We start from the raw sequence: 19556 nt of genomic DNA, 5'->3' as shown, positions 1-19556 counted from the left end.
GCATTGCACAGTTCCATATTGCATTTTTCATATTGCATTTTTGTACATTTATTCCATTTCTGTGTTGGTCAGCAGAGATCAGCACTGCTTTAATGACTTCTCTATTTACCTCATTATATTGGTCTTGCTCAGGGCTGGTAGCTACTCTTTTGAACATGAACGCAATTACTCTGCCTCAATTTTCTCTCATTCTTGCCATTTACTTTTTTTTTTTTTATGCCTTCTGTCATTATCACTCTGTCCCTGATCTGTCTTTACCCTTCTGTTTTCTGTCTTCTACATTATAGATTCATATAGTGACAGAAGGGATCAGCCATGGGTATTATCAAACTCCCAGACTGTATCAGGCCATAAAAACTAGTTGGGTTCCCCCTCCCCCCAAATCTAGTTTGGTTATCTCCAGCATATAGTTTAGCAAATTTACAGCAAGATTGGCATTCTTCTTCCAAGCACTGTTCCCCTAAAAGAAAAAGTTGTTCTACTGAACAACAAAAAACCAAACCAAACCAAAAAAACAAAAAAAAAAAGAGTAAGTGTACAGTCTAGCAGAAGCGCAGTTGGCACAGGGCTGTTCCCAACAGTGATTTCACTCTCAATGCCTTTTTGGCAAGCCCATTTGGTTGCTCTATAGCTTTTTGGTGGTGTCTTGCCCCCCCCCCCCCCCCAGTCATACTATGGTTTGGTGACCAACACTCCTGAAGCGTGATGAGGACTTAATAGACTGCCTGCCAGTTTATTAAGCTCCAGGAACTCAGTTAGTGGCTTAGTACCAGGCAACAAAGCCTTTAGCCTTCACGTGCTAATCTTTTCCATAGGTGAAGTACACTACTCTTGATGCAGTACTGCTAGACCGTAAACCCGTTAGCACATCCAACACGAAAGGAGCCTATTTTTTTCATTCTTGGTGGCCAGGGGTTTCAGGGAAGGAACTTGGGGAAACAATGTTGTCTTTTACAGCAATATAAACAGCATGTGGATAAAAGCACATCACCTTCTCTAAACCCAAGAACAGAAAACACTCAAGGGGCAGCACCAAAACCAACTTTGGATAGGTATCGCAACTCAGATCACACAAATTATTATAAGTCATAAACGTACTCGTTTGCTGCTTTATTACAAAGCAGAGAAAGCTACGCTGCTAACAGGAAGAGAGAAGAATGTGTTTGTAATGTTAGTTGTCTGCTTGGTATCAATACTGGAGTTTTTCATTTATTCCCTTTTTAAGATTTGAATTTTGCAGCTATGCTTCCCACTTTTTCAAGGCTTTTTTTGTTTAATAATTTACATCAAGTAAGACAAAGCTTGCCTCTGTAACAGAGCTTTGATTGTTCTGGAGTGGATTATTTACAATAGACAGGGCTGAATACTAAGAGCATCTAGAAACTCTAAACAGTCCCAGACACGGTTACTTGGTTGTTAAATACCATATTCCTTAGACAGCACTTACACTCCATGGCTGCAGATGTCCAATTTAAAATTTCATTCATTCAGACCTGTATAACAATGGTAGTCACCCATAAAACTCTGAACAGGCTCTGGTGCAATCTGCCTCTTGTCACAGGATACACAAACTACGAGCAGTAGGGGATGCACAGCTTCAAATCCCTACATGGATGGCTGTTTATGATCCCATTCTTTGGCTATGATTAGGGAAACAACACAATCCTTTCAGCTAGAATGAAACAAGACATCAGGTTGTAAATAAGTTTTTAGTAAAAATATTTGAACAAGGTATTACAAAGTTGGAAGTATTTACAATAGTTGCTGAAATATCCAGCATTTAAACAATTCACCCAGGTACAGTTACAAACCACAAAAAGGTTAACGTTTTTAGACACAGACGTATTACATGTGTTATATAAAGAACCAAATCAACTTCAAAGTCACTCATAAGATCTGCCATCAAGGTATCTCTAAACAGGTTTTAGGCTATTCTGGTAAACTGACCAGGCATAATAGAATAAGTTAGTTCCGGACTGAGATCAGCAAAAATCAACATGAAAAATATGTGCACACTTACAGTCAGGATACAGCAGACAGAACGGCAGTAACATCAGTCAGTTTTCCTCCAGGATTTAAGGAGTCACTGGATTTGCAGTTCTATCTGTAAGAGGCACCACTGCACAGACTGTTTTACAAAGTGAAAGGATTGAAGACAGTTGCTGAAGATGTAGAGACAAGCTAACCTAGGTTTGATCTTTTTCAGCACTGAAGTGCAAGTCATCTCAGTGGATAAACCAAAACGATGGTTTTCCTTCTACAGAATACACTGTAACTTCATCAGTTGACTCTTAACATCCAAAGGGACATTCGGAGCTAAAACTGATTGCTACCAGAACATATAAACCTGGTGCTTTAAGATGGATTATATAAAAACCAGGACACACTGGTGCAATGTTACAATCCTAGAAGTGTTTTTGCTTCTTCACTCTGTGCCATGAGGGTTTCACTGGCATACTTCTGAAGAAGCTCCATCTTCTTTCTCCGTACAAGAGCTTCCTCAATCTGCAAATATAAAAATAGGATGACATTCAGCTTAATTGAGATGCTAAAACCTAGCACACTTAGCTATAAAGACAGGAGGAAGAAAAAAGACACAGGAAACAGACTGTGAAAGCTAGAGGCCTGTACTAGTATAAAACTAGTTGAATTAAGATGAGTCAGGGGTCTCGTTTTTAATATTCAGCTGAAGCTCATGGAAGTCAAAAGAAGCAGTAAAACAGCTGTCTCCATTTCAGATCTCTGCTCCTACCCTTTTTAATCAGGACATTAGCTGCAACTTTCTTTTACTCTCAGTACAGTCACTTGAATTTTGTTTCAAACAATTGTCTCAGATACAGCTTTAACAAATGCAGACAAGTGGAGTTATGCTACACTAGTCCACAACCCTGAAATAACAGTTTAGTGAGTGTGCCTTTCACATTAGCAACAGCTATGAACCTCTTACATGAATTTTATCTAGAAGTGCCAGCAATACCTGATTAACATGTACTTTAAAGATCTAGTAATAGCAACCTGCAAGACTTGTTTTAATTTCAGTAATGATTTTATATTTGTCCAAATCGCACACAGTATCTCTCAAAAATAAGTGTTCTGATCCTTAGCTTTTGTAATTTAGAATCTAGAAGGCATAATCCCACAGGCATAAGGTATGGAGTGATTTGCCACTAAAAAAGAGAAAAGATTACAGTTACTACTGTCTAATTAGAAGAGATTTCTATGTAAATCAGTGGTTATGTATTAGGAAGCCAGTTTTGACTCTCAGTTATGCTCTCTTCATTAAAAGAATACCATCGGCCAGAGAGCAATGTTTTTAATTGTTATTTCTCTCCTGCAGTTTTGACAAGCCATGACATGTACATTTTGTTGAATGTGCAGGATCATGACTTCACAGCAGAATACAGCATTGTTATCTGACAAGATGAGAGCAGGGGACAAACCGCCACATTCCGTCTGTGTGATGTAAAGGCATACCTACCAAAAGATACAGAACCTTCTTGCCTGAGTTATATTTCAAACAACATGTCAATGCTAAGGTAGTATATACCCTAGAGCAGTTTCAAAATATAATAGCCAATTCAAGGTCATGCCACCAAATAATTTTAGAAAACTTATGAGAGCAAAGCCTGCAATTCAGAAATCATCCCATTAAATTAAAAAAAAAAAACAAAACTTAGACCGGCAGCAGCAAAGCACGGTAAAGATATAGTAGGCAATCAGGGTTATTTTGATCATAACACCACGACACTTTCCAATTTATGTAATACTTATGAAGGCTTTGGAAATTCTCAGATGAAAAGGGTTATAGCAATAGTACCATAATTCTGGCCAGTTCCACAGCATTTGCAAGAGGATTAAAGAGCTGCAGAGGCAAGTCACAGAGGACATTTTTACTGATGACCTGCCACAAGGTAAGATCTCTCTTGCAATATCCAGAGTGCAATTCTTCAACTTAGCTTTCTTATGTCTTACCTCCTGTTGAGACGGCACTGGAACATGTGCAATAAATTTCTGTTGGCCTTCTTCACCTTCTTTTTCCTTGCCACCTTCCTCATCAGACTGAAAAAAAAAAAAAAAAAGCCACATCAAGTTTACTTTCTGAAGGGGTCATCAAAAAATACTTGCTCTGCCAGAAGGAACCAGATAGAGAACTATCAATGCTACAAACACAAGAACTAGGTGAACTGGACCAAACAACAAAGGAATATGACAAGCATCACGTTCAGATCCTGCTCCTTGACATTTTCAGGATTGTTGCTTTCATTCTTTATATGGCTTTTCCTCTGCTGTGGCATGGGCGTGAATGTAAAGCTACATTCCTTCCTCTTCCATAACTCTCTGGCTGCCATAGCAAAGCTATAAACAAAAGAGGAGCTAGCTAACTAAGAAGCAAGCAAGTACCTTAAAAATGTATGTACTGCTTGCCTGTACAGCTCTGTACTGCTTCTTTATCACGCCTGAGGGCTCAGCTTACGAATCATGAGATAATACAAATAAAACAGAGTACTGAAGGAACCATCAGTTTTACCTTATGGACTATCTTCTGTTTATTCTTGCAATAAACCCACTTAGGTATGGACTGCAAAGTAAAGACTCGTTTCCAGTACCCCTTTTGCAGGTCTCTAAGAGCACAGGCAATGTCCCTCACTTCCCTTACTGGAGTTGGGAGAAGGGAGAATAAAGAAGCAAAAGCCACATTACAGCAGTGACTGCAGCATCAGCAAAGCCTTGCTGCATCAGGATTCAACTACAAACAAGACACTGGCAACCTTTGGTTTTGCTACAAATTGGCAGTGTGAAATTATACAGTACACAAAACTACTTGTGCTATTACTGATGTAGATTGTACTTAGAAGCAAGACTGATCAGTGTCCAGTTAACAACACGCTACCTTACAAATACCAGCATTCCAGGCAGTGACAGTTAAATCACAAGGTCTCAGCTGTTAGTTGGTTCTCGCTTGAGTAAGAAGTCTTCCCTAGCTGCCAGCTTTCATCACTCTCTGAACTTGGACCAAGCATATTCATCTACTACTCATTTTTACTAAACAAAGACAATTGTGTAGTAAGTTAGGCAGAGACAAGGGCAGAACTCAGCAGCAGACAGATTCTCGGCAAAACAACTCTTACTTCCAAGAAGGCAGCGTAGAAGACACATGAAATGTTACATCACCTTAGCCATCACATACCTCATCATCGTTGACAGCATAGATATTTACTTCCTCCTCCTCCTCCTCTTCACCTCTTGCAAGTCGTGCTTCTCTCTCCATTTTCCATTTTTCCACTGCTTCTGCTATAACTGGTTAGCAAAGGAAAATGGGAAGTGTATCTGAGAGCAAGTTAAAGCAGCTGAAGCCCCAGTTTCCTTGACAGCAGTTCTGCAGCAACTGAAGTTAGAGCTCCCTTGATTTGTCTCCTTTTCCAAAGCTTTTCCAACAGACTTAAACTTCTTGCTTAAATCCTCTACATCGGTACCACACACTTCCTGTAGAACCTTGATGTAGTATCTAATAAAACAGATCAATGTAGTCTGAGCAAAACTCAGTGCTAGCATTGTGAAAGTGGTACTTGCTAATGCCTTAATTTGGGTACATTTTAGATTCTAAATGTCATGGATAACTATCAACCTACTTTCTGAACTGAGTAACAGGGGACCACATGACCAGGCTAAGTGACTCTTAGAGCTCTGTAGCATGCCAACAGCTATAGGAATGTTAATCACCATGTAATTAAACATGATTATGCTCCTTAGAGTGACCACACATTAAGTCTCTCTCTTTTCATCTTGTAGTGTATTTCTCTTGTTTTGTAGCACGATTCCAATTCTGTAACTCACTGCTAGCTAGGAGCTGTTAGTCTGCTGTATCTATACTAGACAGCAGAGTGCTAGTAAGAGCGCTAAAGCAAGTTTTGAGAAGCTTAATCAGTGACATCACCAGTACATAAAAATCCTAGGGAGCTGCAAAATTAATGCAACTAGGCAATATGAAATGCCTACAACTATGGAAGCCAGCAGCCATTCTCCCTAGCTCTCAAAGATTAAACATTAAAATACTCTCCCTGAGAAAGCAAAATCTAACTAATTAGTGGCACACAGCTGCATTTTTATGTGGTTTCATAAGAGAAAAGGTGCCCCAAACTAATACATTTTTTCAATACTTTGCTTGACAACAATTTAACTCTTCTGCTAACAAGGCAAAAACTAGAAGAGCCTAGACAACAAGTGACCCTAAGAGAATCTTAGCTATTTTGCATTAATAGTACACTTATTGGTTCTGTTAGCATCTCTAGCGTTGTTATTTCAAGTGGCACCAAAGACGATAATTTTCTTAAATAACCATATGAATCCAGATGAGCTACCTCTCCTGTCTGCAATTAACATGGTGCAAGATGAACAAAAAGTGGGATGCCCTTCTGGGAGTGCTGCACCACACAACTTCCCTTCATACGCTATCATTTGTCTGCCAGCCAGCTACTGTTCACTTGGTTTAAGGCTCTAAGCTATGCTGCAGAACACAGGTAAGTGAAATATTTCCCTTATTCCCCTCTTCCTCCTTGTCCTATAATCTAACCAAGAAGGCATGATCTCTAACACACAATACTATGAAGGACTCACACATGGAGAAGGGATAAATATAAGTGGATGTCCACACCAAGAGATACTAAGTATTGGTAACAGTTACAAGCTCAACAACTTATAACCATTTAACAAGTCACTTCCTGAAGTTTCGGTTCAAGATTTTCTAATTCCATAGAGATAATGGTATACAAAAAGAAGCATCATTCAGGCAAAAACTGACTGTTTTATCTGCTGTGTTCTGTGGAAAAACCTGCCAAGGGTTCCTATACCAGGACATTTCCTACAGAGCATTGAGGATCTGCCTGCAGTTGAAGCTTCAGAAGAAATTATAAAACAAACACACAATGCAAACAGCAACAAATTCCCAGGATCAAACAATGCTCACCAGAAGCACTGAAAGAACTACTTAGAAAACAGCTAAGCTCTTAAAGATGGTGAGTGGCCTCTTGCTTAAAGCTACACAAATATCAGAAGATGGCACACAGTGCTGAATTTTAAAGAGGGTTTCAGGAATTAGACGCATAATCCTGATGTCTTTACCAGACAAGTCAGTAGAAACAAAACCAGAGAACTAAGTGTGCAGACACATGGATAAATATTATCTATTGAGAAAGTATGGGTTTCAATGGAAAAAAGATTCACAAACATGTTGAAGTTCCAAGATAGATGACACATGGATAAATTAATAGGCCACTTAGGCCACTTAGACCTCCGGGTTTCTAGAAGGTCCTCTCTAATCTCCAAAGAAACTAAACAGCTATGTTTATGGATAAATAATTAGGTGAGACAGGAAACAGATGGTATGGTCAGTTTTCACAAAGGAGGAAATAACCACTTGAGTTCCATAGATCTCCCTGCTGCAACCTACGCTTGCATTCTTAAGCATGAAAAGGTGGGGGGGGGGAAGGAGATTTGACTTCAATAGTGAACCACTTGCTGACAATATTAAGTCATTAACAGTAGCAAAGATGAAAGTGAACTCTAAAGCACACTCGCTCACCCCTGAAATGCCTTACACAACAGTGATTTGGATACCTATGTGACAGATGAAATCTGACAGCTAAGCACAAGACAACACTCGCGGGGGCGGGAGATAGGGAGATAACTTCAGAGTCCATCATCACCCCTTCTTGGACTGATTTATGCAGGCTTTGAATCTCACATACCTTTCCTTTCGTGTTCTTGTTCCAGTGGCTCCAGAATACCATCATCTTCATCCCTGTAACCATAGTATTCTGCATCAATGGCTTTCATAAGCTCAGCTCGAGTTTTCCGAGGTGGTGGGAGGGCTGAAAGAACACACGACTGTCATTCATCCAGGTCCATCTTGATAGCTTGCTATGCATTCCCGGTCCCTGTCAACCTCACAGTAACTACAGCTACCTCACTTAAGCTAATAGCCAATGCATGATCTGAACTGCTGTCAAAATCGGGAGCACTGGTGTTTTATACTCTGGCCTGCACAAAACAGTTAGAATACATGACCCGATGGTTCATATTGCACAGTTCCCACCCTGTGGCAATTCTACACTGTCATGCATGCAGTTGTTTTTCCTCCTATACTGGAGTCCCAGTACTGAGCAAGACTACTGTATGAAAGGAAGTAAAAAACTGTCCCAAGCTCCCCCAGATCATGTAGTACTTCCCATAATTTTTCTTTGCAGATGGCAAGTTAAAAAGAGGTGATTCAGTAGGCCTGCCTCACCTTCAGGTCTGAGTAATTCCCACTCATTCCATGACAAATCAATATATAAAGTTCTATCCACTTAGATCTAGTTTTTCCTATTTTGAAAGCTGATTCCTGCTTCTAAAATTATGTTCAAGCCAACTTCCTTTTTTTTTTTTTTTTTTAATTCTGAACTCAGAGTACTATTTAAAACTTATCAATAAAGTTAACCTGTTACGCTGGAAAGTTTCTATAGAACATCAGTCCTTACCATTTGGAACTCCCAGTAGAAAACAGACTTTACTCTTTTCTACATTTCTTTAATTGCAAACAGCCAAAGATGTTCTTTGCCCAAAGAAATAGCATTTAATTAAATACCTGTGTTCAGCATTTCATTTAGCTGATCTAAGACATAGGCCAGAATACGCTGTTACTAGCATTCCCCACACAGTACAGCAGACATTTTACTCAAGATATACTACTATGTAGATTCATGTCTGGGCAGAGTTGCTATTTACTTACGTTCCTTTTCAAAAAGTTCTCTAACTCCCGGTAAATCCTTTGCAGCTCCAAAATATTTGTAACCTCTGTTCCCTGGAACTTCTTTTCCTTCATGATCTAACATTTTTGGTCCAATCCGCTGGAAAATAAACAGAGTTCATTGTTTAAAATTTTATTCCTCTTGCATCTTCCATCTCCTGTTTTCCTAGGCATCTTAATTAAGATTAAAGGATTGAGAAAGGAGATGTGCTATACCAGTTCAAAGTACTCCACAAGTAAGATGCCCTCATAGATTATTTTTATACAGGTTCTCTACTTTTACTACAAATCACACATTTAAAATGACTACGCAAACCACAGAGCACCAATACCAGATTAACTTTCACAAAATATCTCAACCTGTCTTATTTTCTGTACTAGTATATTCAGGTATCAGATAAAAAAGCACTACTAAATCTGACAACAAGCATACTTTTGATGTTTTGGCAAGTGAGGGCTTGTGTCATTATTTCATTTTCAGCAGTAACTAGGCGAGCCAAGCTTCTACAGACTGATAGAGTACAATATAGAAAAAACACCTACTGATGGGTAAAATAAGCCCATTGCTGCAAACTCTTAACAGGAAGGCAAGACCCCTTGAACCAGTGTTCCAAATGAAAAGTCTGATTTGCTCATCATGGAATCAAATATTTCTTCTAACATAACCTAACATTTTTAGGGGCTGAATAAAGTTCCTCTCTAATAAATGTTGGCCAAGTAACACGTGGTTAACTAAACGTTGCACAGATTTCTCTCATTAGTCACTTTACTTGTAAGCAGAACCACCATGTAGTACAAAATAATCTACACTTACAGCATAATCAGGACCTCCTAGCTCCTTTATTCTGAATTCCCAGTGTCCTTTCTCCCTCAGAAGTTTGTTTATTTCATCATTCAGGTCCCGAATTCTGAATTCACCTAATCCAGCTGTTAGAGGAGAGAACGCAGTAAATTAGGCAGCTTACTAGAAGCAACAGAATAATTTCAGAATTTATACAATGGAAACAGTATAGTTCACATTAAATGTGATTGTTACTATAACTGCTTAGGACTAGAGAATAAAAAAAAAAAACAAAAACGTAATTCAGAAAATCTTACCATTTTGAATCTGTGCCACTTTCTTGGAAATTTCCCCAATGATCTAGTTAAATAAGAACACAGAAGTGAATTTCTCAAAAATAAAAAAAAAGGCTAGAAAAGGTTAAAAACAACTCTAGAAAGATCCAAGATCCAACTTCTAAGTTGGCTTTTTGATCTAGAAAATGGACCTGAGCCTATCAATTTCAAATATCAACATAGATTTTATTCAGACACAAATATAGTATCTCAGAAGCTTAAAAAACACAGAAACATTTTTACAGCTGTACATATGGTGAGGGCAGGAGCACAGAGAAAGGCTGAGAGAGAATTGTGTTTGATCTGCCTTAAGAGAAGGCAGATCCCCTTATTAAAGGGGAATAACCCCTTATTAAAAGGAATAACCTATTGCTGTCTTCAGCTACCTGGTGGAGGATATAGAGAAGACAGAACCAGACATGGTGAGAGGTGCATAACAATAGGGCAAGTACCAACAAACACAAGTTGGAATGGGGGAAATTCTGATTAAATTCAAGGCGGGAAAAAAATCATTAAGAAGTTAATCACACACTGGAACAGGGGCCCCAAAAAGTTGTGGAATTCAAATCCCTGGAGATATTCAAAACTCAGATGGGTGTGGCCCCGAGCAACTTGATGTGGTAGGACCTACTCTGAACACCGTGGTGAACTATATGATCTTCCAGTCTAAATTATTCTGTGATTTAACTGTCAGCATACTGAAGAAGTCTGAAAAAGGTTTGTTAGCAGATTGTCTATATAGGAAGTGCTAAAGTTCTACCTACTATAGAATTGGAAAAATCTATAGCTTGACACTACCTGTCGCCTCCATTTCTCAGCTTTAGGCAATTCATTACACTCTGATGCAAGGAAAGGTCTTCGTTCCTGTTTGACAGAAAGCCACACATCATGAGGTGTTAACCAAGCATCAATATATTCACAGCATTTCATGCAAACTTTATTGCTTGATTAATCCCAAACTATGTTACCAAGCTCCAGTGCCTTCTGCTCCCACCAACTTTTATTAAGTGGAAAACAATGACGTTTTACAGCCCTGCCAAATTAAAGCATCACAGAATATAACAATCTACTTAAATGCACTTTATTAAAAAAAAAATCTGTCACCTGTTCTTTCAAATCACCCCATAATCCTCTCCAATACAAATAATGTTCCATTTAGGACAGCTGAATTACAACAAAATTTTCAATATACTAGAATGTAAATAAAATCTGCTGTTTTCCAAGTAGCTTGGAAAAGTTTTGGCCTTTCTTTCTCAGCTCCTGCTACCTAAATACCATAATTTTTTTCCAAGATGGTTTTGTTTTGTACTCTCCCAACTACGTCTTATCCAAAACACCTTTTTCCCAACCTTCTTCACATTCCATTGACTTGCTTACACAAACTAATACTTCATCTTATGTCTAGGACTCTGTGTACAGTTAAAAACTGGCTGGACGGCCGAGCCCAGAGAGTGGTGGTGAATGGAGTCAAATCCAGTTGGCAGCCAGTCACGAGTGGTGTTGCCCAGAGCTCAGTATTGGGGCCGGTCCTGTTCAATATCTTCATTGATGATCTGGATGAGGGGATTGAGTGCACCCTCAGTAAGTTTGCAGACAACACCAAGCTGGGTGGAAGTGTCGATCTGCTGGAGGGTGGGAAGGCTCTACAGAGGGACCTGGACAGGCTGGATCGTTAGGCAAGGACCAACTGTATGAGATTCAACAAGGCTCAGTGCCGGGTCCTGCACGGGGTCACAACAACCCCATGCAACGCTACAGGCTGGGGGAGGAGTGGCTGGAGAGCTGCCTGGCGGAAAAGGACCTGGGGGTGCTGGTTGACAGCCACCTGAACATGAGCCAGCTGTGTGCTCAGGTGGCCAAGAGGGCCAATGGCATCCTGGCTTGTATCAGGAATAGTGTGGCCAGCAGGACCAGGGAGGTGATAGTGCCCCTGTACTCGGCACTGGTGAGGCCGCACCTCGAGTACTGTGTTCAGTTTTGGGCCCCTCACTACAAGAAGGACCTTGAGGTGCCGGAGCGTGTTCAAAGAAGGGCAACGAAGCTGGTGAAGGGTCTGGAACACAAGTCTTATGAGGAGCGGCTGAGGGAGTTGGGGTTGTTTAGTCTGAAGAAGAGGAGGCTGAGGGGAGGCCTTATAGCTCTCTCCAACTACCTGAAAGGAGGTTGTAGCGAGGTGGGGGTTGCTCTCTTCTCCCTAGTAACAAGCAGTAGGACAAGAGGAAACGGCCTGCAGCTGCGCCAGGGCAGGTTTAGGTTGGATATTAGGAAAAACTTCTTCACCGGATGGGTAGTCAGGCATTGGAACAGGCTGCCCAGGGAAGTGGTTATCTCTCCATCCCTGGAGGTATTTCAAAAACAGGTGGATGTGGTGCTTGAGGACATGGTTTAGTGGTGGACTTGGCAGTGCTAGGTTAATGGTTGGACTCGATGATCTTAAGGGTCTTTTCCAACCTTAACGATTCTATGATTCTATGATTTTTGTCCCTTTCCTTACAGTACTTCCACAGCTCTACCTTTTATATACTAAAAAGCTTGCCTTCACATAATATACCAGAAACTCTATTCCATCTTATTCTCTGGCTATTGCTCATGGAATCTTGTCCACTGCAGTTTCCCCAAAGTGTTATTTTCCACTTTAGTGTTTCATATTGCTCTCACTCATGTGTAAAACATAATTTCTTAAGGTGCAAACATAGGACACCTCAGTTAGTTTCCATAATTCCTTCATCAGTTACCCAAAATTAAAAATTATAAACCTGTCCAAAAAAAGTTATTGAGAACACTCTGATCCCCACATAAATATTCTTGCAGTTTGAGTTATGATTCAGTGAAAAATGCACAGGAATACCCAGAGATAGTTGAGAATCAGTCTCTAAGGTTCTGTGTGGGTATAGGGGTGCTATTTCATTACAGTGTGTGGGGGGTGTAAATTACAAAGTTGCTAAGTCCATTTTTTTGTCAATCTTACACTAATCAAATAAAAAAGCTGCATGACAGTGGAGACAATTATGAACAGATGTACACCTATCACATGTTGGGGTAGTAACATGCCAATGTTATGTCTCACGCAAGCCTCGAGTTCACAAGGATCCTGAAGGCCCTCTGTTTTGTGGTTACTGTTGTGTCAGAATATTACCAATCAACAAGATTACAAGAAGGATTTCTCTACCTCTTCTGGGAAGAAATCCAAACAAACCTTGTGATTACTGTCAGTAAAAATAAGTGTATGCGCATCAGTTTGCGTAAGTAGTTGCAGGAGATAACTTCAGTCTCAAAAATAATTTTCATTTTCTGCCCAGCATACTGCCTCTATTTATAGCATTATTGTAGTTTGGTTTTTTTCCCAAACTATTACATATTCTACCTACATTACATAAAAAAATTAAGTGATGTTCAATTTGCACTTTCTTCTTCGCAGCCAAGCCAACATACCTCTGTAATAAATATACATAATTTTTTAAACACATTATTTAGTTAAGAAAATTCTATTTACCATTTCTGTTTTGTGTCACTGTGAAATACAGTCCCTACTTCAGGTGTTTTCCAGATGACTAATGTCAGACTCCTATAGGATACCTGTATCTGGCATAGGACCTTTCTGACAGCTGTCACACAGCTCTGTACATGGCTTGCATTCCACTCTTGACTAGAGCTAACAAAGCTTTAGTTTTTTTACATCGTACCTTAACTTTTCCTTCCTCAAGCTGAGCTTGCCGAAATCTTGCCAAGGCCGTCCTAAAGAAAAGAAAGGAAGCAGATTTACTTTTACAAATCTACATTCCAACATGAACAACTTTTGCTCTGGATATTTATTACGGGCTTAATTACAGTCTGAAGAAAACAAAGGCTTGAACATATCCATTGACTAGCTCTTCCGTCCAGCGACTTCTTCAACACTAGAAATCTTCAATGGTTATTTTCTTAGATAAATATAAATTCTGGTAAGCAGCTAATTATTTTTTAATAATTTTAGCATGTACCAGCATATTAGATATTAGCAGCAAAAGGACATCCACAATTTATAAGCACAAGCATAAAGTTGACATATCTTAGCAGGGGATACATCAAAAAGCAAACAAAAAACTCAAGAGAAAAAAAGGTTCAGTAAGGAAAGCAGCAGTTAGTAATCAAGTTCATTAACGTTACCAAAATATTCTGAGTCTCTCACAACTGGGCAGAGACTACATACACTACCTTTTTTAATACACAGTTTTATTTATTTAAAAGACATCTAACAGTTATGTTAAAAAGCACAAGACAATTGAGCACATTTAAAACCTTTAACAGCATAGCTATACCCTGCATCTAAGCCAATTATCTAGGCTCCATCTGGTAAGAGGCATTTCCAGAATGAAAATCACACCATCCAGTCCAGTGTCACAGACACACTGGATGGGATCACCGTAAATGAGCACCTCACGAGGCATTAGATCACTGTAGCCTCTTCAGTCTCTCTCTGAGTTACTATTATAAGCTCAGAAAGTATTTTAGGGAAAAGAACAAACATGAGACAAATATATTGAAGAGCCTCTAATCTAGTAGTTCTAAATATGTGGTCTGCAAACGTTTTTAAAAAGTACTTAAGAAAGTCAATACAAAAATAAATACGTTAAAAAACATCAGTTTAGCTCAAGCCACTCCCAGGCAAAAATTAAATCAACACTGATAGATTCCTATCCAGCCTAGCATCTCTATTCCAAAAATGAGAACTGCCTACAACCATAATGAGCCATTAAAACATCTTTCACCACATTTCCCATCCAGCCCTTGCTGCAGTTTCTCTCCTGCACTGGTGAGCACAGCTACCCAAGCTCCACACCACCAGGTACACTGCACACAGATGTCTTCTATCCCTCCTGCTCCCACTGGCTCCAGAGCAGCTTAACACGTGCAGCTAAGTAGCCCAAAGCATTATTAAACATCTAGTGCTTTAAAAAAGGCTGAACAGTGAGTCCCACTGGGCAAGCACGGCTCTGTGGGTGTGAGCTGCGCCACAGAGGGCACAGACGTCTCTCAAACCAAATACAGCCTGTCTCAGACGTGCAGGACAGCGTAACACACGATCACGATCACGCTGCTTCAGAAGCAACAGGCGATAACACAGACTGATCTCCGGAACCTGCAGGGCTGGAAGGTCTCTAGCCTAAGGCCAAAGCCTGTGCTGCAGCGCCCGCTCAGGGGCTATGGGCGGGGGCAGCGGGCCGCCCCAGCCGGGGATCCCCAGCCGTACTTACATGGCCTTCTCCGCGTTGCGAGCCTGAAAGAGAGAAAACAGACGGGTTGTTACTGACGGTGCTCGGTTCCCCGCCGAGGCGCCCCTCGCTTCTAAGCGCCTGGAAGGCGGGAACGGACAACAGCCCCCGCCTCGCTCCTCATCCTCACCGGCCCCAGCCGCCGGCCGGGCGGAGGGACACCCCGCCCGCCGCAAGAGCGACCGGCCGCGCGGCGGCCTCGCTCTCCACGGAGCTCCCATCGCCGGGCAAAGGCACCGGCGGGGAGCGAGGGCCCACCGGCCGAGGCCCCGCACTCACCATGGTGCCCCCCGGCCGCCCCGCCGCAGACCGCCGCCAAACGCGCCAGGGAGGCCCCGGAAGGAGACGCGCCGCCACCCCGGAACTGAAACCCACCCCAATTGCGCACGCGCATCAATGGGCGGCTCCCCCCCCGCCTGCTGCGCGTGCGCCATCCGCCCGACGCGCCGCGAGGAGGGCCCCCCCCGCGCATGCGCCAGGAGCCGGAGAAAAGCGTCAGCACGTGCGGTCTGCAAGTGACGTCAAACTTCTCATCTTTTTTCTTCCCAAAGGTGCCGAAGTCCTACGCCGGATTGGGAAACGCGCGCTCTTCTGCTCCGCTTTGTACAGAGAACACAAACCCGTTACCGGGAGGGCTTTACGCGTATGGCTGTGCACAACCGACAGTTTGTAAAAGTAACCCTGTACGTCGAGACTGCAAACGTCCGTACCCCATCGTTTTTCAAATGTAGCATCAACAGTTCCCCTTGCAAGCAGCCAGACCCGAGGGCAGCGCGCTGCCAGGGACAGGCCCGGGGCACAGCCCGGAAAGCGCAGCTCCCCGACGCAGGCGCGAACGTGTCCGTACCATGCAAGCACGCCCAGTTTTGCTCTGAACAGTTCACGGGAACCAACGCCATGAAATCCGGTGTTTCAGATCTCCATTACAGCGATTTACATGCTAACGGAGTCACAGACGTACTTCGCTTGCCTGGCTCACAACCATCAAAATACTCAGAATCCAAGTAGGTGGATGTGCAACATTTTAAATTCCCAGCTACAAAATTCTGTATTGCACAATAATTTTTGTTAGTCTTATATGAAACAGTAACTATTGTTCCTGCTAATAATTTGAAACCTCAAGTATTTCTCTTGAAATCTGAGTATCTCTGCGCAGTGCTCTGTTCCAACGTTTTTGCTCCCCTGTGCTTGAAGGAACATCCAGTCATTCCAGAAAAGAAACCCAACGCTCATCTCCTGTAGTGTTACTGCAGCACTTCTGGTTCACAAAATTTAAAAAAAAAATAATTAATAAAAGGCAGTAAAAAATACTTTTGTATTCTTTCATCTGCTTTGTTTCTCCACTTACGAATGGAAACATTTTTTTTGCAGGCATTCCATACATCACGTGCAAGACTCCCTGCACAGCAGCAGCGTTACAGGAGGTGGATTCAGAAACGCTGGCACGCAGGCCAGACTCCTCGTCACTCCCCCAGCGCGGCCCGCTGCCTTTAATGGCAACAGCCACATAGATAAATTCCCACAGCATCTGAAACCTACGCAATGTGCCTGGCTACCTCCACACACCACCAGATTCTCCTGTTCTCCAGACTCCTGTAGCCTACCGACCAAAGCCACCTGTACTTCACCGTGCACAGACTGTGCATCTCATCATCACTGGGGCAATTACATCAATCAATCCTTTGCAGCTGGTCTAAAAATCACACTGGCAAGACTGGTTTTCAGTAAGGATTTATTCAATGATTCCCGACAATTTTAGTAAAATAAGATTTCTCTCTCCAGAAAATGATAGCCCTTCAGAGAGCCCTGTTTGTAGAAAATAATCTATTGCACATTTATCTCTTTGCCTTCCTGATCCATGTAATCCACCAGATCTACAAAAACAACTACACTGGAGTTTGTCAGGGGATTGGTCTCCAAAACAAATGAGATACTTCAGTGTTAGTGAAAAAGATTAACATGGAACAAATAAAATATTAGGTTTGATTTTTCCAAGTCCCCACAATTTCTGAAATCAGTATTTGCTCATTAATCTCGTTAACTTTGGAACAACTTACACTTGAAGTAGCACCATCAATATTCTAAACTGTTCCCTACAGAAAGATGACTAGGAAGAGATACCTCAGTTGGAATAATTTTCTCCTTTTTGATGTTACATCCTGGTTTGTGTTTCTCAGCTTTCAAATCCCATTTTCTTTGTTAAAAAAAAAAATTCTGAGAGGACAAAACTACTTTACAGGCACACAAGAATTATTCAGTGATAATAAAGCAGTTAAGCACCACAGTATTAAGAAGCAGTAGCTGCAGGATCGTCATAACCAAGCTTAATCGCCAAGTTCTACAGGAATGGAAAAGCAGACTATAGACGTCACCAGCACTGCAGGTCTTTGACACAGCATTTTTTTAGCTACAGGTTAAGTCCCGAAGACTTTCAGGTCTTCGTAATCACAGAGCTTCAAGCTTTATTACTGTTTAACTAAGATAATTATATGTAAAGATTCAGTTAATCCATAGTAACCTATGACAAGGCTGAACAAGAATATGCTGTGATTAGGTTATCTGTACTACCCCAAGGCAACCCACTCATTTCAAGTGTGGATTTTACTAGGGTTTTGGCAACCACGTTTAAGACTCAAGCACATTCATGCTCTAATAGCAGCTATTAAAAAAAAAAAATACCAAACAAAACACAACTTAAGCAAGAACCTCTTCCCCACCCCTTAGTTCCAGAAGAGCTGAAAGGCTTTGTTCTTCAGCAAACAGGTTCGGCAAAAGGCATCCTGCCAAAGAATCACGACCAGCTGCAAGAGCAGTCACCGTCTCATTTTGGTTTTACGCTCCGCAGAACCTGCCTTCTACGTCAGGCAGAAGCAAACACTTGGGATTTTTTTCTGCTTAGGCAAAGCAGTACAAGAACATTCCCCCTTTAAGCGCTTCAAATAGAGAGACTTCTTCCAACCGTCTGCTTCCTTCCATCTCTACAGCAGTACCAACTCGGCCTTTCTAAAGCCTGCCTAGGTTGGCTGCTGGCAGCCAAGTGACCCAGGCCCTAGCCACCTTCTCACTAAGAATCTTCTTTTTCTCCCTGAACTATGGCTCAATGTTTTCCATGGGCTTTGAACATCAAACCCAGGCTGAAAAACTTTAGTTCTTTATAAATCTTTATTTCATTAAGTGTTAAGGAACTCTAGATTGCTATGGCAGCCTGCTGCAGAACAGCAACAATCTGATCAGAGTTCACCTGATGTGACACAGCAGCTACGACCATCGCAATTTTCTGGGACACACACATTTTAAGTATCAGATTTCCTGAAACAACCCAAAGATTATCAGGCGATATGCCTGCTTTTAGAGTTTCAAACACTCCCAGGTAAGACTCCTCATTGGGATCTTCTAGTTCATCAACTGGGTTCTTGCTGCTCTTCTCCAAGTCTCACCTACGTGCTATAGTCTGCTGAAATACACAGGCTTAAGTTGTTCCTGGAAGACCACAACCTTCAGGGGCATTATTGCATGACTGCATCACCTTTAACAGCCTTGCTTCCAAAAGAACTGGAAACCTTAACATGATCCTTAACTGGTTAATTATAACACAGATGTAGAAGACAAGTAATAGTGCCAGTTTAGTTTTACTCTAGCATAGCTGTAGATATCAGTCTGGTATTTCTCTCTCTCGAGATACACACACTCATCCCAACATCACAGGCAATTTTTTCCCTGCTATCGCACACATAGCCTATGAAAAACAGTTTGGAACTTCCAAGTAAAGAAAGCCTTTAGTTCGTGTGTGAAGATGCAAATACAAACTGACTGCAGTATGCTATGCCCAATCATAACTGGAGCTAGCGCTCCCAAAGACAGAGGCTCGGGAGGCACTCCAGCTGAACCTGCTGTTAGTTGCCTTGAACAGCAGATGTCAAGACAGTTGTGCCTTATGGTGAAGCACTGATCAGTCAAGAACTCCTGCCCTCGTTTTCCTTGCACATCAGGACCACTTTATTCACTTAGAGTGGATGTGCTCAATATACACGCTGCATCAGCCCTCTTTTCACCTGTGTAACTTCCTAAGTGTTTACTAACCCTTAAGTCAATCAGCAAAGTAGAACAACTTATAGGAAGTGCCTGTAATACTAGAGGTTTTAGATGATAGTTCTTAGTGCAATGACATCTGTGAAGGCTGAAGTACTGCTAACAGACCATTAAACTACTCCAGATTTGGAACTCACTGTACCTTCAACAACTTTTGTGCCTTCTTCCATGATTTTCAAAGAAATGCTTTAACCACATCAGCATAGATGAAACAAGCCCCCTCTGAGACCACGCAATCCATTCGCATGAACGTAGGCAGGTATGCAGTCCTCCTTCCAGACTATTGCGTACTTCATGTATTTAGAGTTTCCATC

At 41.5% G+C, this 19556-nt stretch overlaps 1 protein-coding gene across 5 annotated transcripts; it reads right to left on the bottom strand.

Moving 5' to 3' along the window:
- Positions 1-668: 668 nt before the first annotated feature.
- Positions 669-19552, bottom strand: ISY1 (ISY1 spliceosome associated protein). Of its 5 annotated transcripts, none has more exons than XR_015701514.1 (12): positions 15433-15556; positions 15136-15158; positions 13585-13636; positions 10700-10765; positions 9884-9926; positions 9600-9712; positions 8768-8885; positions 7746-7868; positions 5189-5298; positions 3973-4059; positions 2021-2505; positions 669-1672 (listed from the first exon to the last, which is right to left on the bottom strand). XR_015701514.1 is itself a non-coding variant. In XM_087744765.1 (12 exons), exons 2-12 carry the CDS (start codon positions 16001-16003, stop codon positions 2398-2400), a joined length of 846 nt encoding a protein of 281 aa, XP_087600891.1. In that variant the 5' UTR covers positions 16004-16411; positions 19385-19552; the 3' UTR covers positions 1691-2397. The 5 variants fall into 5 exon arrangements, 4 of the variants coding, with proteins under 4 accessions (XP_087600891.1, XP_087600892.1, XP_087600893.1 ...); XM_087744765.1 differs by lacking the exons at positions 669-1672; positions 15433-15556 and adding exons at positions 16001-16411; positions 19385-19552 and having other exon boundaries at positions 1691-2505; XM_087744766.1 differs by lacking the exons at positions 669-1672; positions 15433-15556 and adding an exon at positions 19385-19552 and having other exon boundaries at positions 1691-2505.
- Between the last annotated feature and the right edge of the window lie 4 nt (positions 19553-19556).

The sequence above is a fragment of the Nipponia nippon genome, unplaced genomic scaffold, assembly GCF_047370975.1.
Source record: "Nipponia nippon isolate SJK-2023a ecotype South Korea unplaced genomic scaffold, ASM4737097v1 scaffold_9, whole genome shotgun sequence".
Taxonomy (NCBI): Eukaryota; Metazoa; Chordata; class Aves; order Pelecaniformes; family Threskiornithidae; genus Nipponia; species Nipponia nippon.
The sequence above is the reverse complement of the archived record's forward strand: the minus strand, read 5'-3'. Positions and strand labels throughout refer to the sequence as shown.